The sequence below is a fragment of the Curcuma longa genome, chromosome 3 (genome assembly GCF_044706935.1).
Source record: "Curcuma longa cultivar G26 ecotype Majalengka, Jawa Barat chromosome 3, ITB_CL_G26_1.1, whole genome shotgun sequence".
Lineage (NCBI taxonomy): Eukaryota > Viridiplantae > Streptophyta > Magnoliopsida > Zingiberales > Zingiberaceae > Curcuma > Curcuma longa.
In genome coordinates, this window is record NC_133863.1 from 9169604 (window position 1) to 9197525 (window position 27922).

Genomic DNA, 27922 nt, shown 5'->3' on the forward strand with positions numbered 1-27922 from the left:
TTTTATATATAAAAAAGTTCATTAAAAAAAAGAGAGAAAAAAGAGCATTAAAGTGGATCAATTCAAAATGTTCATCTGCAGTAACAATTGCTTGCGATGGCTATACTCGATAACCACAGAGACCTTAAAACAAACCTAAGAAAAGACCTTCTGCTCCATTTTAAACCTAGAAGAGTTGCAATATCATGGACAAAGCCAAAGAATCTGAACATGAAGCACTAACTGAACCTCACTGAGGGGCACTTGCATGGTGTGCCGGTGTCGGCGTTGAGGCTTCTGTGGAAGTCCGGTTGCCGCCGTCAAACCTCCTCAGTCCTTCGATCATCCGCACTACTTCTGCCATCTTTGGCCTCCTGTCTGCTGCCCTCACTACGCAGCTCATTGCAATCTGAAGCATCTCCACCATCTCTTCTTCTATATTCGGATACCGCATCAGCTCCACGTCGAAAACTTCTGCCGTCCATTCTTCGCGGACGACAGACTGAACCCAGCGAACTAGGTGGATGACCTCGTCGCCGCCGCCCACTATCTGGATGGGCGATTTGCCCGTGAGCAGCTCGAGCAGTAGAACACCGAAGCTGTAGACATCAGAAGCTTGTGATGCTTTCCTGGTATCAACCATCTCCGGTGCACGGTAACCGGCAGTGCGAGAGACAGGCGGGATCATCGGATTGATGATGGATGGCAGACCCAGATCAGAGACACACCCGAATTGCTGGTCGTTGAGGAAAACATTGGACGACTTGATGTTTCCATGAACAAGCTTGCCATTGTTTTCGGTGTGAATGCGCACGATTCCTCTTGCAGCTCCAAGTGCTATTCTAAGCCTGGTTTCCCAGTCGAGGGGAATTCTATCCTGCCCTCTCTTCCCTGCAAAGGCATATTACAGTAATGTATCATAGACCAAGGGGAAGAACAAGTTAAATACAAACTTCTTGCAGTTCTACACAATCTTGGGAAGATTGAAACACAACATATCGCAATTCTTCAGTAAAATAATTTAGAGAGAGACTAGGAGTTGTTCATCATTTTGTTCATGGAAGAAAAGAAGCATAAAGTTAATTGAGTAGTTAAGATCTACCTGAACCAGCAAGACAAACAACTAAATACTTAACACTTTGCTGTAGTTGAAATTGAAACCTAAGGATAAACTTGCAGCATCAACAGAAAACGTTTTAAAGGAAGAACTTTAGCAGCTAGCTTAGTGAAAATGGTGGAAGACATACCATGTAACAAGGAAGAGACACTCCCCTGGTTATAGTAGTCATACACTGTAAGCTTCTCGTCTTTGGAGTAGTAGTATCCTTTCAGCTCCACCACATTCTCATGTTTTATCCTCCCTACTACCTCCATCAGCTGCTCGAAATCTCTCTTGCCAACACTAGCATCCTTCAACCGCTTCACCACCACCGTCGTCGAGTCCTCCAGCACTGCTTTGTATGCAGTTCCAAATGTCCCCTTGCCTAAAACCTCAGCAGAAGCCCTCAGCAGATCTTCTAGATCAAAGGCAAAGGTACAGCCCTCAAAGAAGACTAACCGGTTGTTTGCATCTTCTTTACGAGCAACAGCCTTTTCTGGTGAACGGTCCCCCTTTGACCTTTTTCCTGAGACATAATTCTCTTCGTCCCCCCTCGAGCAGCAAAGATAGAGAAACAATGCAGCCATTAAGAAGAGGAAAGCACATCCGCCGACTATAATGCCAAGAATTGCAGATTCACTCAATTTCTTCTTGGTTATGGACCTTGGGGCTGGTAATGGAGCAGGTGGTAGTAGTTCGGGCGATGGTGACGGAGTGAATGGGATTATTGGTGTGAAGTTATTCCCAGAATATGATGAACTTGGATAATTTAGGAGGAATTTAGGAACTGTGCCATCAAGGTGGTTGTTGGATACGTTAACGAACTGCAAGTTGGGGAGTTCAAGATCTGGAATTTGGCCAGACAACGAATTGTTAGAGAGGTTTAGAATGGCGAGAAGTGTTAAATTGGAGATGGAAGACGGGATGCTGCCGTTGAAATGGTTGAAGGAGAGATCGAGCGCGGTGAGGTTCTTCCAAGGCGAGAAATCAACTGGAAGTGGACCAGAAAAGCGGTTGAATCGGAGATGGAGGCCAGTGAGAGCAGTGAGGTTGGCGAAGTCCGGCGGGAACGGGCCAGAGAAACTATTCGACCGGAGGCTCAGGATCTGGAGGGCGGAGAGGCGGCTGAGAGTGTTAGGTGGGATCGGGCCGCTGAATCCAATCCCCGGGAGGCGGAGCGAGACGACTCGGGCACCATCGGCGCTGCAGGTGACGCCAGTCCACCGGCCGCAGACCGCGGTGGCAGGACTCCAATTGAGGCTGCGGCCGTGAGGCGCGGCAGTGAGGAAGTCGAGCAACGCCTGCTTGTCCTCCGCCAGGCTACTACCAGCGGCGACCCCCGCGGCGAAAATCGCCAACCAGAGGGCCAAAACCACCGAAAGCGCTCGATTTGAACGCATTTCCAACACTTGACTCACAAATCCTTTCTCTGGCTCAACCTCTTAGCATCTACTTCAACAATCCCACTTTACCATTAGAAAAAACACCCAAATCAACCAAAAAGACGCGAGTTTTTCCCTACTCACAGTGATTCGATCATACAAGTCACCTAAACTCGAAAATTCCGTCTCTGCTCACCTCCGCAGCCAAAAAACTAGAATCAAACTCCGAGATCTCAGAATAGAGCAAAATCAGGGCAAGAGAAGATGTAGCCGTTGAGAAGCATCAAGCCGCTTGTATTTTGCTGAAAAAAGTAGCGTCTGGCGCGATCGCGGATGGCACTGAATGCAATCATTTATTCGCTCGCGTCAACTGCAAGCACCAGCGAAGGGAGAGCGAGAAAGAAGCAAGCGTTAGCGTTAGCGTCGAGGATTATTATTACTCATAAAAAAGCAGTAAAAATGCGGTCATTCACCAGACGCTATGTGAGAGAGCAGAACAGAGCAAAACGCGGAAGAGAGAAAGAGGCGGGGAAGGCGAAGCAGAGCATACCTTGGGAAATCGCCATTGCCGAGCTCGAAGAAGCGATTTGGGGTTCCGCACGCCAACGAAAGCGATCGCCCCCTCCCCTTTTTATCGACCTTAAGATGGCGGTTAAACGCTTAAATTAAAGGAGGATTAAAGCGCAAAAAAGAACATACGAGGAGATTCTGTTTCGCTTCAAAATCTACCCGATCTCACCCACCCTCTGTGGTTCTTTCTCTTCGTGGACCCCACCTACTGAGTAGACCAATAACAAGGTTACAGTGTTTATGGGTAGATCTAGACGGGTACCAGAAGCGTATTTATAAACCAGTTTCTTCTTTTAGTTGAGCCCTCTAAATAGTATAATTTTACACATATAAACCTCCACTACCCTCCACCATACATTTGATTTAAAGATACAAAAAGCATTAACAACCATGTGAAAATTTTCGTTTTGCTCCTCAAAGGTCACTTTTCTTAAAATGCCTCTAAAATTTCAAATTCTTTAAAAGAACCCTTAATTTTCAAATTTCTAAAGCAATTCTGAGGCATTATAAATCCAAAAGAATGTATAAGTTATGTGTTTACTGTATTTTGTTTTGTGTCAAGTAAAATGATAATACTGATAGTTAGAGAGGATGATTGTAAAAGGGCATTTTTAGAAAGAGAATAAATTTTAAAAGGGAAAATGAAAATTTCTAAATCATGATTAGATATACTGAAAATATAAAGTTTAGATGGTAAATACAAATTAAAGCATGAAAAATAATATAATATCAACTCTAATTATATATTATATTTTAAAAATATAGCAAATATAACAACTAATAAATTTGTGATCTTTTTGATACACTAGAAATTATTTTGTAAAAAGTATTTGTCTTTATATAGCCTCACTCTTTTGAAACTATAGTGTAGCTTGGCAAATTGAGGAAAAATCATTTAAGGATTCAATTGCAATTTATAATTTGGATAAAATTACTAATTTTAATTTAACTATAATTTGATCAATTTGTTTGTTCTCATTATTTTAAATTGAATAAATTTTATTGTATATTTTTTGGACTAAATCTAATTGGATAAATTGTGTTAGGGTTTATGAGATTGGCGGGGGTATGGATTTGAATTTTTTTTAGAAAAAAATTTGAAAAAAAGACTGAAAACCAAAAGTAAAAGTAAAAGCTTGGAGGTTACTTTAGTGGCAGTACTGTCTCATTTTCTTTTTCTTTTTTCTTTTACTTTTCCCCTTACATTAATTATAATTTTACTTTTACGTTTTCAAAATTATTATTGTTCTTGGATAATTTTTTTTCTTCTTATCATCTAATCTGCTGGCATAGCAATCATTTTCTAAAAAGTAACTACCTAATGCTAGAATTTTCAAACTACTTAAAATAATGTTTAAAATTCAGAGTCAAAACGATTAACATTATTAAGTTATTTAAGAAAAAAATGACAGTAAAAGAATAATATTTCTATTTCATTTAGTAAAATTATAAGATTTTCGAGCAATAATAAATAGTATGGATCACGATATATAAATTTAAAAGAGATATCTCAGGATTAAAATAAAAAATACAAATAAAAAATAAAAAGGAACACAACAACTTGCACACCATCTGCATGAATAATCCAATAGTAAGAACAAAAATCATGCTAGTAAAATAAAGAAAAAAAAATTAAAAATACAATTTAATTCATATATTATTATTGCATGGAGAGCAGCAGCATCATTCCAGCTGCCAAATTCCTTCTCATTTGTCCGCATCTCCATTCACCACTAGACAATTTGGGGAAATTTTCAGATTGCTTCCTAGAGTTTATCAATTTGCCCTTTAGAATTTTAGCATGGAAATGTTGTTAGTTTTAGATTGGAAGTTCAATTTGGCCTTAAGATTCCCAATAGAAATGTCCAATTTATTGATGTAGTGTGTTTAAACTTACAATTTTCAATATCTACCCCTCTAATGTTCCCTTAACAATAAATCTATTTTCATATTAAGCTTTAATCCAAAACTTAAGCATACCGTTATACTACATAAAATAAAAGATTAGATCCTTTGATCAAATTGTTGTTATTATTTAAAATGGTTAATTGTGAGCTCCCACAGCTATGATGCAATGGTTATGGTTAGACTTCTAGTACGGATCCTAGATATATTAAGGTTGAGACCCAATTGCGATGTAGTGTAGAAGATTTTTCCTCTATTGGATATTGGGTCTGAAAAAGCTAACCATCTAGATAGATCTCCCAATTTATCCTGATGGCCGATGAAAAACTTTCGTAGGTTCAGACCAATCGTCCCCAAAATTACTCGGCATAAATTGGATACCTAATACAAACTAAAAAAAGGGCTAATTGTGATTTACTTGGTTGTCATATGATGAGTAGACCAATGGACTTTGTCGAATCAATGTCTCAATCGATGCGAATCAACCAATTGGTGGGTTGCTCCAACCATAAACTAGTAACCTAACACTAGTTCAATTCAACTTTCATACTGAGCACTAGGAATCTCTAACTTAGAAGGAAGTCAATAAAATAAATCTCAAGTGGTACAAACTTTTTTGGGAGAGTTTTTTTCTCAATACTTTTGGTTAGAGTTGTTGCTGTATCCCTCACACCTACTACTGTTGCGTGTTGTTATCATTATACACCTCACAGAACTACCATTTTGCCTCCAACTAATCACCTAAAGTTTTCTACATTCTAATCATTGCAATTATTAGTCAACCAAAAAAGAAATGATTGCTATTATTTGATTTAAACTAGTTCGTGTAGTTGAAAGTTGCTAAAGTTGTGCAATCAGATATTGTCGCAAAGAACATAATCATATCAAATGAGTAGCTTACTGTGCAAGATTTGGACTACTCAACAGCTGCTGAGAGATTTGGTAGTGGGCAGATCATTCAACTTGCTACTTTGAGCCCTAGAAGATCAGCAAAAGAACAGGTAGAGAGGTTATCACTTCCACGGAGGAAAGAACAAAAGTGTTTTTGATCTGTTAGAAAACTTGACTCTTTACCTTTTGTGAAGTGTTGTCAAGTGCTTACGAAATCTATCTTCTCCACATCGCTGTTTTGTGATAGGTGAGGATCATATGTACAAGAGATCTGCAAATTGTAACAATTCAGAAGAAGATTTCAATCGAATGCAGGGTTTTCAAAGTTCCTGCAAACAGATTCAGGTGAGAACCTATGACTAGTGATGGAGTAATCCTTGACAAAAGCTCCATCTGAAAATTAAGCATGAAAATGAACTAATAGATTGTCAATTATGCGGGTCGAAATTAAAATGACATGATCCATCCGGCAATTGCTATAAGGCTGTAAACCCAATAGGAGCAGAATGACAAGATCAAGAGGACTTTCAAGATTCCTCTAACACACAACTGTTGCAGCTTTGCAGGTGCAGTATTACATAAAACCATAACTTCATGCAGAGTTTTGACGAGTAGAGTACAGTATCATGGACAGATTTACATGAACTAGCACTCAACCCTAACTATTGATCATTGCAAAGGTGGTTGAGGCTGTTTGATGGTCAATTCAGCTCTCAAGTGAAGGGTGCCATTGATGAAGTAGGGGCTATCTTCGGCGATGAAAGAACTCCACTGTATGCCAAATAAGTTCCGGTAGCCCACTGCCTTCCCGCCAGTAAAAGTGTAGAAGCCTTTGTACTTGCTCACAAATTCTCCAGATGGATTAGTTCTTGCGGCGAACTCATATTCTACTGTGAAGCTGATGGAGCCTTTCTCTTGCATCCCAAGGAAAAGGCCAAAACAGTGGAATGAACTCTGCTGATCCAAGTTGCAATGAGCCGAGAGGAAGAAGCCCTGGCCACCCAAATGGAATGCCTGAGAGTAGACCCTCCCTGACGGAAACAGTTTGCCACACTCCTCCCTCTTGAGATCCAGGTAGACAATGCATTGAGGGTGTGGCTTATCAAATTCGACCACCTTCAATGGACGATACTTGTAAGCCCTCTCCACAAAACGCTTGTGGTTTAACTCGTCAGCGGCAAGGGCCCGCTGCCTGTGAGGAGCCTCAGCCTTGAAGAAAAGTGCTTCAGTTACTAATTTGGAAGCAAGGTCATGATCCAGGTCGTTGCATGTGAGAACTTTTCTGAGTTTCCTGCAAGTCATATGAGAAAAACGGATATGGTGAAGTAGGCGAGAACTCAAGATTTCACGTCGTTCTTCCAACACTGTGTATTGAGCACGTGCCCACTTGAGAACAAAATCATATATAGCGTCTTCTGATGCCACTTGGAGGTCATCACTAGAAAGAATAGCCTCAATGCCAGAAAGGGGAAGACTCATCATTTCATCTTGGAACCTGAAATAGATAGTTCCAGGTTTAGAAAGAATTAGAATTATTCAAGACCACCAAATGTTGTAAAAAATGTTGACCCACTTGTTAATGTCCTTATAACTATTGGCAAGGAAATCTTTAGCAGCATCAGTCAAAGGTTGGACAGCGGAAGCCATTGAAACACCACAAGGTAGATCCAGATACAACAATGCAGATTCTGTTGTCATTGGCAAGCTTCTAAGTAACTGACTACAGTGCCGCATGCATGAAACAACCTCAAACTTATCAGCAGCCATCAGCACATCCAAAAGAAGTGTTGGAGATGTAGTTGACAGCTTTCCACTGTACATAAAACTCAAGAGCTCCATGAGAGCAGCTTCCTCTGTTTAAATTAAAAAGGAAAAGGATGAAGGTTTATGTCCTACAACAGGTACAAGTGGAAACCAGAAGCAAATCTAACCAGCCAACAATGCAACAGGTAACAAGAAAATACATACAGAGAAGAGAATGAGAAGTGGGGCTAGAATGACCAATTCTAGTGAATCCCAGCAACAAATCATATGAAACTCAATTTTGATGATTCAGTGGGAAACAGAATTACATATGTACAACAAAAGGAATCACCAATTTAATGGGAATTCAACACCAATTAACAAAATAATGGATTATAATATTTTCATGTAAAAAAAAAAGGATCTGCCATATCCTATGGTGCTAATAATTACTATGTTGCCATACTTGCAGGTGAATATAGGGCTTTCTTGCCTGTAATAATGACCCTTGCCCCATTCTGCATCAACATAAGACCTTCATGTCCACTCCATTAGAACTTCCTGTCTTGATCAATTAGCTAAAGAGGTTGTAAGTAGCACATGCTGCTGAGCCAAACCACAACATACTTATTTTTCATGGCTTTTTCTACTGACAACTTATAATCTTAAGTTGTCCATTTGAACTATAAAAGCATAGTTGATATCCAAGTGGATAGTTGGGTAGTCTATGTCTGGCAACAAATTTCAAACTAAAGACCGAACAAAGATTCCACACCATTTCTTTTAAGCAAATCCCACATGCAATGTAGGATAAGACTACGTACAATAGACCCAATGTGGTCCGACCCTTCCAAGGACCCCACATTAACGGGAGCTTTGTACACCGGATTGCCCTTTTAATTAGATAATCTATTCCAATTAAATTTGATAAAAAAAAACTCCTTGTTAAGTTGTCCCAACATGGCTCCTTGATCAAAAGCTCTAACTTGTTATCTTTTCATCCAACTAGGCTTCTAACAAAATCTGCAGCTCCTTGGTGCCAGATATTTCTTCTGAGGAATCATCTAGCAACTCTTATCGTGTGGGGATGTAGATGTATCTCCTCAACCTTTGTATATTCACCTCTCTGTATCTCTAATCATAGCAGAGTTCTCCACTTCATATTTGCATTCCCCTTTAATCACTTTTGATCATTAATGCATTTGCCTGCTTCTAGTTTCTTCTTATGAAATAAAGAAATTTTCTATTAACATTGTGCACATGAGGAAAAGTGACAGGTCAAGCCCCAAAGATTAAAGTGTCAATTTTAATGTTCACCTGATAAAGTTGATTTCTTACAAATTTAAAATGAAGCAGCACTCCTCTAAGTTTAAGGAAATAGAATGCTAAGAAATCCTATCATATATTAAGAATCTTGCATTTAGTTAGAAAACCCATTATAAATTGCAAAGGAAATCCTGTCATGCCTTAAGTATCTTATCACAATATAGAAGAGCAACAATCATATCCTGAAGACAAATTCAACTCTTAAGAATACTACAATAAATATAATGTCAATTCGTTCTCTAATTTTGTGATCCTGAAGAAAACTGTATATCTTAAACAAATGAAAGAGGTAGAGAATGTGATGTGAATTTCCTTGATTCAAAAATCTCAAGGAATTACAAAGTACTAAATGGAAAGGGACCACAATGATATGTCTTAGAATGCATACGAGCATGCATTGAACAAAACTTTGATGTGATTTGAAATTACCTGATTCATTGATTCTTAGTGTTGCATGTCGCAGATCTGATTCTTTCATGCCATTCGAAAAAAGCTAATATCAAAGATAGGGGAATAAATTCCACATCAGTAAAGATGATCACAAAAATTTCACGTATGGCAGTATCAGGCACTGCTAACCTTATAGAAGAATGGGCTTTTAGCAGCAAGTATAGCAGAACTAATATAAATAGATTTAACTCTGAGAATCCGTGGAGACCCCATGCTTGAGGAATCATTATTTTCTGAATCATCACCTACAAATAAATAAAGATGATAAAACAAAAGAAAAAAAGAGAATAAAGATCATAATGAGAACAATGAAAACCTTGTCACAAAGTTGCCCTAGCTAGTAATGTAGTATTTTCAAAGAAAGATTTGAAACATGATAATTGCAAGATTATTTTTCAATAGAAATACAAGATTAAGTACTCGTATTCACATCAGACATTTGATGAAAAATGATTTCAGTACAAGCGTACTATATAAATTTCTTGTAAAATGCATTAATATTGCATATGTAAATGGATTGTGCATATACTAGACACCAGATGAATCATCAATCATATTGACAATAAGCCTACTTGGTGTGGTGCATGTTATTGCATATAATATCCAGTAGTTAATAAGAATATTAATGGATTAAACTCTAAAGTTGAGTGGTAGGAACAACTTTAGACACTTAATATTTTATTTTAAGTAGACTTAAGTTCAAGTAGAACTAAAACTGAAGATACAAAATGACACTTTAGCAACAAAAAAAATGATCTCAAATAGTTAAGATAAATGGACATGCAGTTTCTTAAGTGTTTTAAATATCTTGGATATATTATTCAAAAAGAGGAGATATTGATTGAGACATCATTAATAGAATAAAGAATTGATGATAGAAATGGAGAGTTCTCAGGTTCTTGTGCAATCATTGTCTTGTCCTTAAACTAAAAGGAAAATTTTATAATTCTATGGTATGCCCTACCTAACTTTATGGATAAGAGAGATTATAGGAGTTGGGTAGATAGAAAATGACATGCACAAAAAAAAAATCAACTTAACAAAGATGAGAATGATAAGATTGATATGTAAGGCTTATTGGAAAACAGACATACTATTATAAGGACACAATTAGTATAAAATGGAAGTGAAAAAAGTTGAGATGGAATAGATGTGTTCAAAGACACTAACATATTTATAGTTAGATAAGATGAATCCATTGGATACGAATTAGAGAGAGACAGAAAACTCTAATTAATGTAGTTAAAAATAGTTTAATTGAATTTAATATTACTAAGGATATGGAGTGGCAAGACCCATGTAAGTGACTCCAATTTATGCAAGAATAAAATTCAGGTACTTTATGAGGCAAGCTTTAAAGTGACAACTTTAGTGGCTTTTGTTAATTTTCATTAAGAAAAAAATAAAGAACGTGTTAGGTTTTGAGATTCTCAAGAATCAAACAAATGTTTTGTAGAAGCTCATGCACCAACTTGAAGAAAAGGCTATCAAGAACACTAAGAAACATATTGGAAACATAGAACAATGTGGATGACTATCTAGAGACAACGAATTATGTGGCTTAGGATGGCAATGGTTGACCATCTAAGATAATGAATTATACGGCTTAAAGTGGTAAGAGTTGGATCAAAATCAGATTGAATGATTTGGCCAGCATGAAGCCTGACAGACATTTCATCGAAAAAGAAATCTCTTGATGGTTGGCACAGCATTAAGATTTGTTCAACTTATAGCTGACATCTACATGCTAGAACTTATAGCATGTACATATAGAGAAACCACTGCATTCAATCTTTTTACCCTTTTCAGCAGTTGAATAAGAATTTAAACTGATAGGTTCCATGTTTGAATCATCCAGCCTCTGCCCAACCAAACACAATATCATGATGAGCTAGAGATTGGAAATTCAAAATCTGAAGTTAGATAAGGCAAGTTTCAAGTTAGTTGTTCAATACAAATTGGCTAAATCCTAGCTCAACTTGATAAAAATTAGTTTGCAAGCTAATGTCAATTATAATTAAAAGTAAAACAAGCTTATTATGTAAGGCAAAATATAAGAGGGTTTAATGTACAGAAGCGACTATAACTATTCAAGCCTGAAAGGAGGGTTGGAGATATCTGAATAAAACCATATTGAATCTTACCTGGTGCAGATTCTTCAAAGGTTGGTTCATCATCTTCATCATGGTTCTCATATTCTTCACATTCTTGAGTGTCAGGCTGGCAATTTGATACAAGTTCCAAACAGTAGTTTGCAAATTCTGGTGCCACAACAACAACGACAAAAAAGAATTTAATTGCCAACAAAATAATTGATACAAGCTCCAAACAGTAATTTGCAAACTCCAGTGCTAAAAAGAAAGCTAAAAGGGAGGAAAACCGAATTTAATTGCCGAACCAGACAAATAAGGATTCTGGCAAAAGAAAAGAGGCTCCTTCGTGCTGAGCATCAAGTTAAGTGTGTTGGCTATACAATTGAGGTTGATATTGATATTTGCATTAAGGTAAAAAATTAGCACGGATCCTCTACGTTAATGTTAAGAAATACGTCAGAACTTTGAATCAATGAATTTTTCTGCTTTCTTGACGAATCTAACCAACGATTTTTCAGCACATTAGCAACATGTTACGCATGCCACAAAAGCCCTAATTGGCAGAGAAAACAGGTCAAAACTATCAATGCAGCGCAATGCCTATATATATTATTGAAGCAGGGTTATTGTAATCCACAGTTCAACGAGGTTATCAGCAAGAAAATGCCATCATTCATCACAAAAAATAGTGATAATTAACAATAAAAAGCCCAATTTTCACGATCATGCCTGAAATTCCTACAAACAGTCGGCATTGAATTATGAGGCAAGACTTTATTGGAATTTTGTAATTCAATCGGAACAAGGCTGAAGAAAAAAATACCATACCAATCGAATCGAAAGGGGAAAAAATAAATAAAAGAAATAAAAGAGAGTAGGGATCTACAGAGGAAATCGAACCAATCGAGTCCAAAGGTTTCCCTCACCTTTTTCCTTTTTCCTTGGGCCCGTCATCCCTCCTGCGCTTGCGATGGCTGGAACCGGCATCGGGCGGCTCCGCCATGACCTCGATCCGGAGGACTCGGTCAGAGAAGTTGCTGGAATTGAAAGCGAACTCGAAGTTGTGGTCCGCAGAGGAGTGGGAGGGTTCAGGATCCATTATCGTCCCAGTCGCCGGCGCTCGACGGTCAAGGATATCAGCGAGGCCTCTCGTTTCTCTCATTCGACGCCACGCATCAGCCCCGTACACTCCTCGACGCCGATTCCAGAACGATATGATGCTTCCTGCTTCCCGATGGATAAGCGGCAGCGGCGGCGCTACGACGACGACGGCGGCGGAGGGGATAGAGAGATAGAAGAGCGGAGGGATCGAGGGATTTCAACGCCGACACAATGGAATGGAAAGAAGGCTACAAAGAGTCGTTTTATAATGAGATAAAGTATGCTATTTTTACATATCTACCCTTGCAAAGCCCAAATTAGAATTTTATCCAATTTTAAAATTAATTTATAAAAAGAAAATTCCCTTGCATACTTTTTGTTAACAAAAATAAATTCACTTTTTTTAAGCACACATATTTAAAATTATATATTTAAATTATGTATTTATCTATTGAATGTTCAATAGTATCGTGACCAACAAAGATAATTAGTGATCATGAATAATCGATTGAAAATTGTTAGTTATCAATTAATTGATGTGACATTGCAAAAAATATATAAAATTAATTATCTTTTAGCCCCTGAAAATATTTTTTTTCCAAAACATGTTAAAAATTTGCCATTAGTCAAAGGTAATCGGACGTATTGTCATTTCTAATCTCCATCCACTTAAAATTTAATAATACAAATTTTTAATTTTATTTTTTATTTTTTATTTTTTATTTTTTATTTTAGAAGGGGTCCTCGTTCTTTTTCAATGGTGGAATGGGTCAACGTCAATGGACTCGTTGGTCAAGTATGATTTGGTTTGATTTTTTAAATTGGAAATTTAATTAGGGTATGAACTAATTGCTGGTCTTGCACGGTTTTAGAATTTGATGTTGTAATGCAATGTCATGTTTAGTTAGAACGGAAGCATATATGTTGCCTGAATTGTAATTTCTTGATTTATCTCCTTATAAATGGATGAAATTGATCATATGGATCACTAAGATGACGAATTCTACCTTTAACAGAAGAACGGAAACATATACCTCAAAATAGATTGCATAAAGCTTTATTACGATGTAAAATCAAGATGAACAAAGATGAATTTGTGATTATAAGCTCTCAAGACATAGTTAACATTACGAAGAACAAAATTACTGAAATAGATAAAAATTGAATGTCGATAAAATCAAAATAATACCCTCTTTTGTCGTGATCAACTATAATCAATTTCTCAATTTACCTTCTCACATAAATGATCGTATTTACCTTCACCGACTATGTAAGACCACTAAAGTATGACGAATTTTACCTTTTTTTTACTGAAGTGATTGCAAACTAACCACGAGTCACGATCATGGACTAGCCATGAGTCATGGCTGTTGACTTGTTGCCAGTCACAACCATAGTCTAACAAGCTCATGACCAGATCACCATTTCTCCTCCTCTCTTTTTTTTTTTTCTTTTCTTTTCCATCATTGATCCTTTTTCCTTTTTGTATGAAGCCTTAATAACAAACTTTATGTACCATAAGATTAGAAATAGAATTTTAGCTTCAACACTAAACAAACTTAGTTATTGATATCATACATGTACCCGAAACCCTAGTTTTTCTGGAAGATGTACACCAGATAAGTTATAGTTGAATTGGAACCTGAATGCGGATCAAGGCGGCCAGCTCCTGTTGGTTGCGCCTGATACAGGTTAAACATGTTATCGAATAAAACAACAACCTTACAATATCAATTGTCATCAGTAGAACTGCACATAGTTTGTCACATGAGCTAATTAGTCGGAGTCGCTATCGTATTCCACAAAGCTGTACTGCTTTGGTTCGCCGATATGGAGGAGAAGAGTGCCTACATTCTCTTCGGTGCACACGATACCTTCCTTCTTCGAAAGGGCAAGCACCTATAAAGAGCATGATTGCATTCAATTAAGGTGGATTACTCTACACATTATTTCAAATATAACATAATCTCTGAATCTTTAGTTTTTTAAGCTAACTATTTGGACCAGGTAGACTGGCAGAATTATTAATGTCGATTCTATGGCCGGATGGAAAAGTTGATCTAAATAGACAACACAAAAGCATTTTGGTGCATTGTGGAGTATCAAGTAATGAGGATCAACAGGATTTGATGGAAATGATAATAAATGAATATGTAGAATGGCATTGGTATAGTAGTTTATGAGTTTTTGCTGAATATATAGAAAAAAGGGGTAAAAAAAATGGAACCCTTGAATTAACTCACCGAGCGCTTCATTTTTCCCTTTCCGACGGCATCAGCACCACAGCCAGTGATAACTTTAAGATACTGAACAGCTATTTGGGCAGAAAGGCAAATTATTACACTCACAGGAACCAAATGAATCCGAAACTATGAAACGACATAGTTGAAGTAGAAGATGCATACAGGGTATATACGTGAACAACAGCAAGTGAAGCTTTAGAAGCTGTATTGCTTGTTTGACGTGTTGCCCATGTAGATCAATGGTGACAACATTTTTTATATGTTTGTTCCTACAAACAAAATTGGTTCGATAACGAATGCCCTATTGATTCACCAGAAAAGGTAAGGAAGAAAGAGAATATGCACTTGCCTGGCTTCAAAAATCTCTCGACTAGCTTGCTCGTCTTCTTCGCGCGCTAAATCTTGGAAGAACTTCCCCTAATCAAATACAATGCACATGCTATACTAATAAAGGAAATGGACCCAAAGATCTCAAAATAGTATACGTGAAAATGGATAATGTTTTGGTTGTCACTGTATCATTAGCAATTACCAACATCTAACATCAGATTAAATGCCTAATTTCGTTGAACATTGAGTTTTCAATGGATTCACCTTTTCTGACAGGAAAGAAGCATGGGCACGCTGACCTCTTGAATAAGCAACTGCAGCCTAAGAAATCAAATGGAAATGGAAATAGAATGTCAACACTAACTGCTAAATGTGAAATAGATCTATCGCTGCTGCAGAAGCATCTCACTTTCTGATAGCATGCCTGCATCATCTCCCAATGTTTCTTTGAAGTATCCCGACAAACCTGATAGATATCTTCTTTGCCTGTGTCAAAAGATGAGTCAGAGTAATAAAATTATGTTGCACTGATCAACAATAGTCTGGCAACACCCAAGCAATCTTAAGAAGCACCATAACAGGTCATTTAGTCCTCTAACTTGTCTAGATTTGGGAAAGTAAATGGAAGAGAAATCCAAATACTCGCATGATCACATTGCCACTAAAAATTTGAGCATCTAATCATGCCTGGATAGACGCCTCTTGTACATATTGAAGAATGATGGCAGAAAAATCCAAATCTTTGTATGACAAAACCTAATGCGACCATCCAAAGCAAATAGTAAATGCATCTATGTCCTCAACTTTAAGAAGTCAGGAGGACAAGGCACAGGACTATGCAAAATGCAACTAGTCTTCTGTTACACTTTCCGGCAGAAATGCCTTAATATATCCTGATATATCAGCAAAAAAATCAAAACTGAATTGAACTTTGAACTAAAAGTGAGATTGGTTCACTTACAAGAAAGAGACTAGTGAGATAAATGAGTAAAATTGAGTGAAAACCAACCCAACCAGTACAGGAAAGTGAAAAGCAAATGCCCATCCATCAGGTTATAAGTAGGACAGGCGATTTCCCATTCCCCTATCAAGCCAGACTGATCCACTCCTAACCTGTCTTACCCCGTCCACATTATTGAGATGTGAAATTGAAACCCACATGCAAAGTGGGAATGGGGAGAAAAGGTCATAACACCTGTCCTATGTTGCCTCACTTGCCCTACATTATCTTAATCTAAAAATAATAATGTTAAGGATTCATCTAGGATAAGCTTATATTTTTTGTGTGTGTGTTGTGTGGGATGGGGATGAGAAAGAATATTTTTAACTTGCTCGCACTATCCATTCTCATCTTTTTGTTCTAAAATTTATATTACCATGTGAACAAAATTTTGGGGAGCAAGTTAGATGTAAGGCATGGCTTCTTTAGTCAGGATCATAAGCTACACATTCCAAGACCAATGAAAGGAGAAGCATAAAAGCAGTAATGGATCCTTCCATTTAAGTAAATAACAACTGCACATCTTCTCACAGGTATGTCAATTAACAAACTAAGAAAAGTAAACAAGACAAAGTTATATATACCAATTGAAACATTTTCTTGAGTATCTTTGGTACTTAAAGAAGAGAACTCCAACCCCTGACCAAAAGACTCCACCTTCTCTACTACCTTTTTCCAATTCATACGACTTGGTTCACATGTGGGAGAGTTGGGAATGTTAAACAATGACTCCAGCACCTGTTGTTGGAGATAATTATATGGCATTGGTATCTCAGACTCAGCAAGAACCTTTGCATGATTCCTGCAAAAGTTCAGATAATTATGAATGAAGAAATTAACCCACATGCCACTGTCATGCTATAATAGCCAGGATAAGCAAATGTCATAGCAGTCCAAATAATAGGTGGATTTAAAGAGTGAAGATTGATAAAAACATGACAAGAGTAAGCACTAAGCATAGCTGAAAAAGGAAAAGGGATAGTAATCAAGTCCTTGGATTTAGGAGGCAAGGAGAAATAGAGTGTCATTTAGAATAAAGAATGCCTGTAAGCTCACCTCTTACTACTTGCATGGCACACTTGGGGGATATGCTCTTTTTCTGACAGGCTATTCGATGCCGAGTCTGATATCATATCTGTTAACTGAGAAAATTTTGCCAAATCACAAAAATGTAACATTGTCAAGAACTCCTGTTTTAAAACCTATGAGCATGTACAACTACCTATCAACTTAGGTATCAAAGGGAATGAAGGATGCTACGGCTACAGCTCCACAAAATATGCCATCTCAAATAAAATGAACTAACGGCATTTTCTCACTATAAAAAGTAGATCTTATGATTCATATTTAAAAGCCTTCAAGCAGAGAGTGAAGACTGTTATAGCCTGTAGGTTATCCATGATTGACCATATTATCTTTATGAGAATACCAGAAATTTCTGGTTTGCTAAGATTTTCTAAGATCATTGTAAACAGAAGTTTGTGTAACTCAAAATAAAACTTGACCTGCATATGAGAACTTCAGTTTCACTTATCTGGTTATTCAATAGATGATAGGCATCCAGACCACTAAAGTGACAATCCAAGATGGCATTTTTATCAGAAAGTTCAATCTATATGCATCTGTTCAGTCATTGGACTGCCAAACTTTTTTTAGAAGAGGTATCATTCAAAGAAGCATGCTTGGCAATTGTCAGACAAGTACACCAGCAATGGACATCGGATTCAAATCATTATTGCATTATTCAGGCAAATAAAATTTATCTCTAAGTGCAAAATATGAATTTCTAAAAGAACTCTTGAACCAGCACCTGGGAGGAACTTATGGAACTCTCTGAAGGGCTTCTGCTAATTACTTCAGGACGACTACATGAATAGCTTCTCCTGCATGTGCCATCATTTTCATATGGTCCTTGGTTTAATTGGTCCGATGAGGAAGCTGATATGTCAAGTAACGCCTCCAAAGCCTGCCAAAGCAATCGATTGAATAAAACTAGTAGTAGGTCAGTATGATCAAACAAAACAGAAACTACATTTGCTCTTTGATATATGTTGGTCTGGCAGTAATTTTAATAAATTAAACTAAGCCATTCCTTGTAGGACTATCCTTGTTGTATCACCTTTAATGTAGGGCACATGGTTGCATACCCATGTAAAACTTAAGATATCTCAAAAATCATTTAGATGAAAGAACCATTAATTCTATGAGCAATCAGAGCTTCCAAAACTAGAAAGCTAAATGAATCAACTATCAAATTGTCAATTTCTTTATTAAAAAGATCGAGTTCTTAAAATTGCTCTATGCTAATTATTTGGGAAATATCATATGAAAACTCAACAGCTTTTTATTTAAATTTTCCTAATTTACATGCAAGTACAGATTCTTATTATAGGTGTCAAAATTATATAGAGATCAACAGGCTGTAGCACAACAAACATCAAGTATGTAGCACTTCAATATCCTGGTTAGCAATATTTAAATTGCTAAGAACCAATGAATTAGCCAAGTGACATGCTAACAGCATAACAGCTTAAGGTTGGCATAAGTAGCATGACTTGCAGGTATGATAGATCTATTTGTCTCTAGTTCAAATGTGTCTTGATAGTTGACTAAGAATAATTGTTCTCTAGCACTATGTCACTTGGGATCTGGTAGGGATATACAAAGCAGTATAAGCTAAAAGTAGAGATGAGAACAAGGTGGGTGAGGCAGAGCAAATATGGTTCAGATACCCACCTGTTAAGGTGTGTGACTGTGCACCAAATGAACACTTGTCCTTCATTTTTAACACACGCCAAGAGGAATTACAAAGTACAAAAAGAGTCCAACATAAATTAACTTCATGCAGTGATATTGCATACTAAACATAAATAATGGCCGGCATTTGAAATAACCAAAAAAACATATAGAAAAGAGCAGTAGTTAGTATATACCTTTTCAACACTGTTTCCACATTGATCTGCAAAAGAGACACATGCAACTAATTATACACTTCCACTTACCAGAGACAGAGAGCCAAAAACAAATATGATATTTTTTTTTGAAAAAATTGCAAACACACTTTGTTCACTATTTCAAAATAAAATATATAATCCTATAAAATTGATGAGAATGAGGTTAAAACCAAATTCTATAATTACCTGGGAGGACGATTCCAATATGATAAAAAAGAAGTGTTGAATGCCCCTTTCTGTCATTACTCTTACACGATTGAAGATAGAAGTGAACCAGTGGATGATACTGTAGAAAGAATTAAGGTCAATTTTATTTCTGCACAAATGTGCCAGCACAGAGGAAAAAGTTATCCGATGGACAAAGACAATCCGTTGATCCAATATGGTGTTCGCTGACAATGCTATTGGATGTCGACCTCAAGATGTTAGTTCACGAGGTGACAAGTGTTGCCACAGCAAAGGATTTAGAGAAGTAATACCCAAAGAAGTAGGGTCAAAAGCTGGCAAATGGTTGTGAGGAGCTGCTCAACCATGTAGAGGCAGAACAGAAGCTATGAGAGAAGCAATATCAGCATTTCCATGCATTGTGCATTGTTATCCCCAACATGTCCAAGATAGGCAATGCCTCCCTCCTAACCCATGCCATTGTACATCAACAATCAAGGCAGAAGCCTCAAATCAAAGAACAAAAGGCTTGATTCATGGAGGTGAAAGTGGAATACGATATCAGCAATTATGTTGAATGTGAAATTTGTCAAATTTTGTAAGCAGCAATCAGGGGACTTCTGGAAAGCGACGTAAGAAAGATGAATTAGGCAAAGAAGGAGATAGATCGATAACAAGGGTAATTTCTTCTCATATAAATTTCCCTCTTTTCCATCCAATCATCAACTATTCGATCTTATGGATTCCTTTCCTCTCCCTCCCCGTTATCTAGTCCGAAATAATCACTGTAGAAGTGAGTTAGTAACTCAATGATAAGAACCCACTACCATACCGTCATGAAATATTTGGTGCACAACAACAGCCATACATATAGATATTGATCAACAACAAAAGAAAAAATTGACCAAAGGCAAGCGCTCACCTAAGACATCCCGGACAACATCCATGGTAATCTCAGACATATGTCCAAGCATTGAGCACAAAAACTGTTCAGCCTCCTCAACGCTGTACATCCTCTTCGTGCCATCCTTAAATTGCAAATTACTACCGCCATCTCTGCTCCTCCTCACGGATCCAGTATAACCCTTTCCAATCACATCCGGCACTATCCCCGTGGACGCGGGTGCTCTCTTCTGCTTCCGGACCGCCCCGACGCGCTTACCCTCGGGTAGTTTCTCCCCGGGGTCGTCAAGCTGGGAGCCGAGGATGCCGGCGGCCTTGAAAGCGTCGCCTCCGGCCTCCCTGCACGCCGAATCAATCTGATCGAGGGAGACGGACGAAGAGAAGGCATCGATCAACCACTCCAGGGCTCGGGCGGCGTCGTCGCCGTTCGCCGCCGCATCTGCCTCTTGGGGGGGACCGGATCCGGCGGGTTTCCGCCTCTTCTTGCTCCTCCTATTCTTCTTCGCGGGTTTCATGGCCGCCGCGTTGCTGCTTCCCCTCGGCCCTTCCGCCTCTTCCTCCGCCGAGGGATTCGCGTCGAGCACGAGGAGGATTCGGAGGCGTCGGCGTCGGCGTCGGCGTCCGCGTTCGACGTCACATCCACCGCGGAATCCCATTTACAAGGAAAGTGGATATGCGGATTCGGATCTTTTCAATAAACATACCAAAAATCCGATAAACTTAGTGTCGTTTCCGCTTTCTCTGTGTAAATCTAAACTGAATAATTTCGAAAATGCCCCAAAATTTAGTAGTATTTTTTCAAATTTTAGTAATGACAAACTATTTTCTTAATAATTTGAATTTAATTCCAACGATTTTAAACATTTTCTGTTATTTAGTTCAATTAAATCAAATCTAAAATTTGATTCTATTTGGAAATATCATAACTAGTTTCGTTAGAAGCAAATTTTCTTGTTTTTAAAAATCAAAAATCAAATTAAAATTGACTAATGGATAAAGATAAGTTTGTCTATTTTGGTGGAATGGACTCAAATGAAAAATATCCACAAGAATTATTTTGGTGGACTCAAATGAAAAATTCTACAAGAATTATTCTGGTGGGCTCAAATGCAAAATATGGACAAGAATATGACACGCATTAACTCCCTAGTTGACGGTGACATTGACTTAATATTCATTTTTTTCTTATTTTGTTTATTTATAACTTTTTATTATTTTAAAAAATAAAGGATAAAAATCAAATGACGTCCTTTTATTTGTAAATAACGTCTCGTTTTAAATTTTTTATTAAAAATATCTCATTTGACTATTAAATCAAGTATAATTACTCAAATGTCTCTCATCTAAATATTAAATTGATTGGACTCGATACGATGATGTGATATTTAAAACTCAAAGAATCGATCCAATATAAAATTAAAATATGATTTAAATCATATTTATCATTAGTAAATTAAATCAATAGAATCTTAAGTATAGATTTTCAAGTTCAACTTAACTAGTCAAGACGGATTGAATCAATATTGAATTTTCAAACATCAAATTTACTATCTGACTGAACCATATTTATGATATAAAGAGAGTCAATAAAAAAATTATCATATTTAATAAATTTATTTCTAAATTTAGATTGAACATATAAAAATAAAGATTTAATTGATACTTAACTTTTTTTTTGATAAAAGGTAGAATTTATCACTCTAGCAGTCCTATATGATTGGTCAGTTAGCTACTACGGAGGAGGACATTACCTTAACTTTGTCGATATTCGACCCTTGTATATTTTAATATGTCTGTCCCGCACTAACCAATTCAATCATGCTTCAGAGGCATGGTTATCCAATTTAATACCAGGTAGGATTTTATAACTATTACAACACAAATTGATGTTGTAGTAGTTATTAAATTATAATTGTTATAATTATTATATAACTATAAAATTATAATTATTATCATGTGGATTCTTATTATTTTTTTCACATTATGATAATTACTTTTGTACCGTATAATGTGAACAAAAATATTATATCTGATAATTTAGGAATTAAATAGAAAATAATAATACTAAATAATATTTAAAAATAATTGAATAATTATATATCAACATCGAACGGTAAAATGAGATGTTCTAAGCCCTTTCGTAATTTGGAAAAAATATCTTTTTTATTTTCCCTAAAATTTAAATAAAAAAAACTTCTTCCTCGCACTTTCGTCGATTGTCGCTTTTGAAAAACAAAAAACAAAAAGTCGCTTGATCTCTCTACCTTGTTTGTCTGATCCTTCCTCTCGTTCTCTATGGTTCCCGGGCTTCTTTAGCCCTGAGATCCGCTGCCAAGAACCCTACCTGCTCCTGCTCTATCATTACTGGACGTAAGGTCACAAATTTTCCTCTTTTTTATTTTGTTGTTGGTTTGTTTCGTGTGCCTTATTAATGCTTATTGAAGGAGACCGAAGAGAAAGAGAAGAGTTAAAATTTTGTTTTTTTTTTGTTTGCTCAATGAAGTGTGATTTCTTCTTTATTATTACTATCACAACAAACTCAAGTTTGCGTTCGATTTTAAGTAGTATTTTCTAGCATCATATCTTGGGAGATGAACTGTAGATTTTCCAAGTTTTTTTTTTTTTGCAACTGAACTTCTCTTCCTAAACCCTAGCAATAAGCTTCTTCGCTACTTGTGTTCTTCAACATATTTTTGCAATGATTAGTTGTTGAATCAACTAAACTCCTCCTTCTAAAGTGTTTGATAGGTCTTGTGTTGCTTTGAAGAGAATAGGAGGTTCTCGGAGAGATGCCTGACTGGTTGCGGTATCTGGGTTTCACTGCTAGTCTGCCATTTGCATTGGTTGCAAGCTTTTTGTCTTTGGTCTTCACCAGTCTTGGCTTGATCTTGATGTTCATTGTGTAAGCCATTCAGTATCAATAACAATTGCTAGTTCTTGCTGGTTGGCACAGTATATATTAGAGCATTTGAATGAAGAATTTCTATCTGCTAAAGTTGTTGAGCTGTTTGTTTGAGGCTTCCCCCACCATTTTAGCTTCACCAGTGATGGTGCTCAAATCAATTTTTTCGACATAATCTTGAAGCAAGTCTAAATTTTGATTCATTTTACATTTGTTTGGGCCAATTAGTAAGTGTAAAATGGTGGCAGGTGGACATTTTCTTGCTGCAGTTCCTGCTGTTGCCGATATGAAAAAATGAGGGAGGTGGTGAAGACACTCAACTCGTTTCATTTCTACATTATCAGATGGTGCACCTGCGATCCATCATGGTGTAAATGCTCCTCTCCCTTGTACTTTGAGATTGTTTGTACAAATCTTTCGTGTCCATTTGAAGTAAATACCAATGGAACACATAACACAAAAGATCTTCAAAAAATATATATGTGGAGAGTTACAAGATATGAAATGGTACACCATGCAAGAATCTTAAAGTTTGGATTTGAACACCCTTTTATAAGTGTTTCACTTGTCAGTTTAACCCTACAAATTTGTTCTCATGGTTTCTTTGTTTATCTTCTCAGCATACGAAACAGTCACTGAAAATCCTACAGACATTGAAAATCCTCGGTCTCCACCTCCGGGCACGAGAAGCTTCACATACGAAGAGTTGGCAATCTCTACAGATAACTTCTCCACAGATAATGTGTTGGGTGAAGGAGGCTTTTCATTAGTGTACAAAGGGACACTAACCAATGGCACAAAAGTTGCGATCAAGCGTTTGAAAGATACTCACCGGCAGCCAGATCTTGAGTTCATGAAAGAGGTAGATATATTGAGCCTAGTGCACCATAGGCATCTCGTGTCGCTCATTGGATTCTACGTCTCGGAGAAAATTTGCCTACTTGTTTGCGAATATGTTCCTAACAAAACATTGGAGTTCCATTTGCATGGTAAGGCAGGATTAGCAAAGGTGTTCCATGTATCCATGTCTTAGTAATGTTCACTTCTAACATTTTGTACAGGTAGAAATGGATCTACTTTGGCTTGGAAACACAGATTCAGAATTTCCTTGGACATGGCAAAAGGCCTTGAATATTTGCATGAACATTGTGAGATCCGTTTCTTATTTCCTCTCTATGTCTCTCTTGTTGTGAAAATATCTTCCTATTCGTTCGTCCACACTGAATGTTACATTCCTGGAGTAATCTTACTTTGATGTAATCACAGGCAATCCTAGGGTCATTCATCGCGATATTAAAGCTGCCAATATTCTTCTGGATCACCAGTTTAGAGCAAAGGTAAGCAAACAACATTACTGATTGCATAGGAACTAGTAAGTGCTTGATAGTTTATATTATGACATGAAGATTGAACAACCTTCGATTATATGTATAACTAGTATGCACGAATTCTGATAACTATATATATATTTATACTCAGCTAAGGGGTTTCAAAGCTAAATTGTAACATTGAAATTGCTACTAGCTCAGATAACCATGCTTGTTCTAGGAAGATCTGTTCTCAAGTGTTTGTTCACAAGAAAATCCGAAACAGTTGAAGACAAATCTTCGTTGCTTGCAGATTGCAGATTTTGGGATTGCAAAGCATTTTTCAGATGAGAAAACCCACATCTCAACTGTCGTGAAGGGATCTTATGGGTGAGTACCCTATGAAGTAGTTGAGTTTCATTTGTAGCGTTGGAACTAAACCAACAAAATTTTCCACTCTTTAACATCTCATGTGACAACAGTTACCTTGCTCCGGAGTATGCTTCTACTGGAAAAGTTACTGATAAATCTGATGTTTACTCTTACGGGGTGTTGCTCTTGGAGCTGATCACTGGACGAAAGCCTGCAGGTTTGGCTGATTGGGTCAGTAGTAAAAGAAAAAACAGTTTCTGCTTAGTTTTTTCAGTCTTAAGTTTTAAAATTGCATGAACAGCCTCTTGTTATATATCTCCTCTGAGAATTCTATTTGATATATTCAATTTAGGCGAGACCATTGCTACAGCGAGCAATGGAAGATGGAGTATACGATGCCCTTATCGATCCATACTTAGAGAACAACTACAGTCCTGTTGAGGTGGGGACAATGGTGGCCTGTGCCTCTGCTTGTTTGAATCGTGCTGCAGCTCTTCGTCCCAGCATGAGTCAAGTATTTGCTCAACTCTCTCGACTATCGCATTCCGTTTCCTGAACTAGTCTTTCTGATCGATCTATATCGCTGTCTCCTATGTTCTTGAGCATCCCAAGTAGTTGTTTCATCATGCATGTCAAAAACTTATGACTAAATCATTAACTTTTAGATTCTATAAAAGGTTTAACACGTTTAAAAAGTCATCAAACAAGGTCCCAAGAAGGAGAAGTTTAGAACATCTTTTCTTCAAGAAGCAAGAATACATGATCCTGATGGAGGAGTGTCTTTAAAGCAGTGTATCCAAAACCAAATCATATGAGTGGATTTAAATCTCTCGATTTAAGGCAAACGACTTTGGTCTCAAATAGGATTTCTCCATTCGGGGTCGAAGTTCAACATTTACTTCCTCATTGTTTCTCTTTTGATCTTTTGCAAACTTGTTTATATCGAACAGATTCGTAGGGAATTGGAGGCACACATTTCATTTGGAGATCGGAACACCGTTCAATCTCCACAAGGATCATCGTCTGCTACTACTTTGCTCCAATCGTAAGTAAATCAAACTGTGATACCTCAATCAAACTATGTCACTAGCATTGCTTGTGTTGGTATTATACGCAAACCTCCGAATACGCCTCCCTTTCTTTCAATGAACTTTTAAATGGTTCTTCTCATCTTACACAGGTTCTCAATTCCTTCAACAACAATCCTTAAAACTCCATTTGAAGACACCATAGAGATTTAATCTGCAACCAGTTCAGATGCTGTGGGATCATTACAACTTAACTTTTGTTATTATTTGTTCAAAGATATTGTGTAAACAATAAAAAAATGTGGTTCTATAATTTCTAGGCTAATGCCTTATTTATTATTGTGCCATGTATTCTATTGTAAACAACTTCGAGTAGAGATCAAAAGGATGTTATTTTTTTTTAAACCGTGAGATGACACTTAATTTTGATTTTTTTTTATTAAAAGACGTTTCACTCTTTATAATTACTTAATTATTCTTTCTTATATTATTTTTGTAAGTTTTCATCTAAATTTTAAATCAGAGACATGTTTTAATAATTATGAAATTATAAATGTTATATAATTTTAGTAGTTATACAATTGAAGTTGTTATACAATTATAATAATTATGAAATCGTAATAGAGTTTATAATTTTTATTTCAAATTGAATGTATGATATATTTAGAAATTTATATTTATTATTTATATTTATTGCGGAGTGTAATCTATAATAATTCAGTCTTAAATTAAAAAAATATTGTTTAAAAGTTACTTGCCGTTTTGCAGGAAGGCGGATGGTTATGCGGATTCGGATCTTTTTAATAGACACACAGAATATCCAATAAATTTGGTTTCGTTCATAAAAAACCTTTTAAAATTTTAGCAATGCCATTTTTTTAATAATATGAATAAAGGATAATAGAAAATCACATTAATTTTAATGAATTTAAACATTTTTCTTATTTTGTTTAATAAAATCAAGTCTTGGAAGAAAAATTTATAGTTTTTTATTTTCAAAGAACGTTAAAAATCTAATATTTGGCCGCCCACAGTTGACTAATGGATAAAGATAAATTTATTTATTTTTTTTTTTAGAGAAATTGACTCAAATGAAAATATATAAAGTTGACTAATGAATAAAGATAAAATTTTAAAATTTAAAATTATTAATTTTTTTATAATTAATGTTTATTATAAAAATTTTCAATCGTTAAACTTGATTTGAATGTGATTCGATTTGATTAGGTCGTGCTCAATCATGAATCATTTTCAACTTGAGCCAGATGTGTTGACCAAGTCTCCGGCCTAGTTGATCAGAACTGAACTCGGAAGGGGACTAGTTCAATTGGACTTGGGTGGATCCGTGTTCGATCAAGTCCACGTGTACGGTCTCCACCACATCATACTTGTTTAATAATTTTTAAAATTTTAATATATATTTTAAAAATTTCGTGTGGGGTCACTGGAAGACCCAACATGTGGATCATGGTTAACCCAGCTCGAGTCTATATCGAGCTACCCGTGGATCCAGCTGTCCTCGTCCGACAGACCGTTGGACTAGCCGTCACCTTCCTCCCGCCGCAACGTCTCCTTGTTGATCGTCAACTCCCTTAACGACAACTTCTCTCTTTGTTGATCGTCACTCGAACTCTCTGCCCTCGCCAACTACTCTCAAGCCTCGCCGACGACTCCGTCAAGATCGATACAGCTTTGAAGAAAAAAAATCGATACAAAACATCTATCGGTCAACGAAGCTCGATCGAGAATGAGTCCTTTCTTCCTTCTTTTGTTCTCCCTCCCTCTTCTCTCTCTCTATGATTCTTGGACTTCTTTAGCTCCTCCATTGGCTGCCAAGAAACCTACCTGCTCCTGCTCTTCCTTTACTGGATGTAAGCTCATAAAAATTCCTCTTTTTTTTTTTTTTTGGTGTTGGTTTGTTTCATGTGGCATTTTATATGATTCGTATTTCCCTAACACTGTTTATACTGAGGAAAAGAAAACCCCCTTGTTTAATGCTCATTGAAGGAGACGGAAGAGCAAGAGAAGAGTTAAAAGCTGTGTTTTTGCTCAATGAATAGTTCAATTCCACTCAAAATCAATAAGCAGAAATCGCATGCTCCTACTTTAACTACCAATTTCTAAGTTTTTTTGTTGCAACTGAGCTCCTCTTCTTAAACCCTAGCAACAAACTTGTTTG

At 36.8% G+C, this 27922-nt stretch overlaps 4 protein-coding genes across 11 annotated transcripts; 1 reads left to right on the plus strand and 3 right to left on the minus strand.

Moving 5' to 3' along the window:
• Window positions 1-3076, minus strand: LOC141823907 (putative inactive receptor kinase At4g23740). Of its 2 annotated transcripts, XM_074711112.1 has the most exons (4): window positions 3011-3076; window positions 2605-2830; window positions 1227-2527; window positions 1-870 (listed from the first exon to the last, which is right to left on the minus strand). In XM_074711112.1, the coding sequence occupies exons 3-4, from the start codon at window positions 2476-2478 to the stop codon at window positions 230-232; spliced, it is 1893 nt and encodes a 630-aa protein (XP_074567213.1). In that variant the 5' UTR covers window positions 2479-2527; window positions 2605-2830; window positions 3011-3076; the 3' UTR covers window positions 1-229. The 2 variants fall into 2 exon arrangements, with proteins under 2 accessions (XP_074567213.1, XP_074567212.1); XM_074711111.1 differs by having other exon boundaries at window positions 1227-2830.
• A 3144-nt stretch (window positions 3077-6220) lies between these two features.
• Window positions 6221-12759, minus strand: LOC141825017 (BTB/POZ domain-containing protein POB1-like). The gene is made up of 6 exons (XM_074712380.1): window positions 12372-12759; window positions 11490-11606; window positions 9475-9590; window positions 9325-9388; window positions 7400-7679; window positions 6221-7321 (listed from the first exon to the last, which is right to left on the minus strand). The coding sequence occupies exons 1-6, from the start codon at window positions 12598-12600 to the stop codon at window positions 6496-6498; spliced, it is 1632 nt and encodes a 543-aa protein (XP_074568481.1). The 5' UTR covers window positions 12601-12759; the 3' UTR covers window positions 6221-6495.
• A 1305-nt stretch (window positions 12760-14064) lies between these two features.
• On the minus strand, window positions 14065-20828 carry LOC141824982 (SMR domain-containing protein At5g58720). The gene is made up of 11 exons (XM_074712336.1): window positions 20154-20828; window positions 19046-19071; window positions 17923-18078; window positions 17169-17254; window positions 16697-16914; window positions 15522-15598; window positions 15377-15433; window positions 15132-15199; window positions 14945-15051; window positions 14783-14853; window positions 14065-14438 (listed from the first exon to the last, which is right to left on the minus strand). Exons 1-11 carry the CDS (start codon window positions 20788-20790, stop codon window positions 14316-14318), a joined length of 1626 nt encoding a protein of 541 aa, XP_074568437.1. The 5' UTR covers window positions 20791-20828; the 3' UTR covers window positions 14065-14315.
• Window positions 20829-22417: 1589 nt separating this feature from the next.
• LOC141824385 (proline-rich receptor-like protein kinase PERK7) lies at window positions 22418-26092 on the plus strand. 7 transcript variants are annotated; one of them, XM_074711663.1, is made up of 11 exons: window positions 22418-22509; window positions 22883-23036; window positions 23285-23406; window positions 23657-24025; window positions 24098-24184; window positions 24303-24373; window positions 24657-24733; window positions 24826-24946; window positions 25068-25229; window positions 25666-25760; window positions 25896-26092. In XM_074711663.1, the coding sequence occupies exons 2-11, from the start codon at window positions 22924-22926 to the stop codon at window positions 25954-25956; spliced, it is 1278 nt and encodes a 425-aa protein (XP_074567764.1). In that variant the 5' UTR covers window positions 22418-22509; window positions 22883-22923; the 3' UTR covers window positions 25957-26092. The 7 variants fall into 7 exon arrangements, with proteins under 7 accessions (XP_074567764.1, XP_074567763.1, XP_074567765.1 ...); XM_074711662.1 differs by having other exon boundaries at window positions 22426-22504; window positions 22873-23036; XM_074711664.1 differs by having other exon boundaries at window positions 22429-22509; window positions 22873-23036.
• The last annotated feature ends 1830 nt before the right edge of the window (window positions 26093-27922 follow it).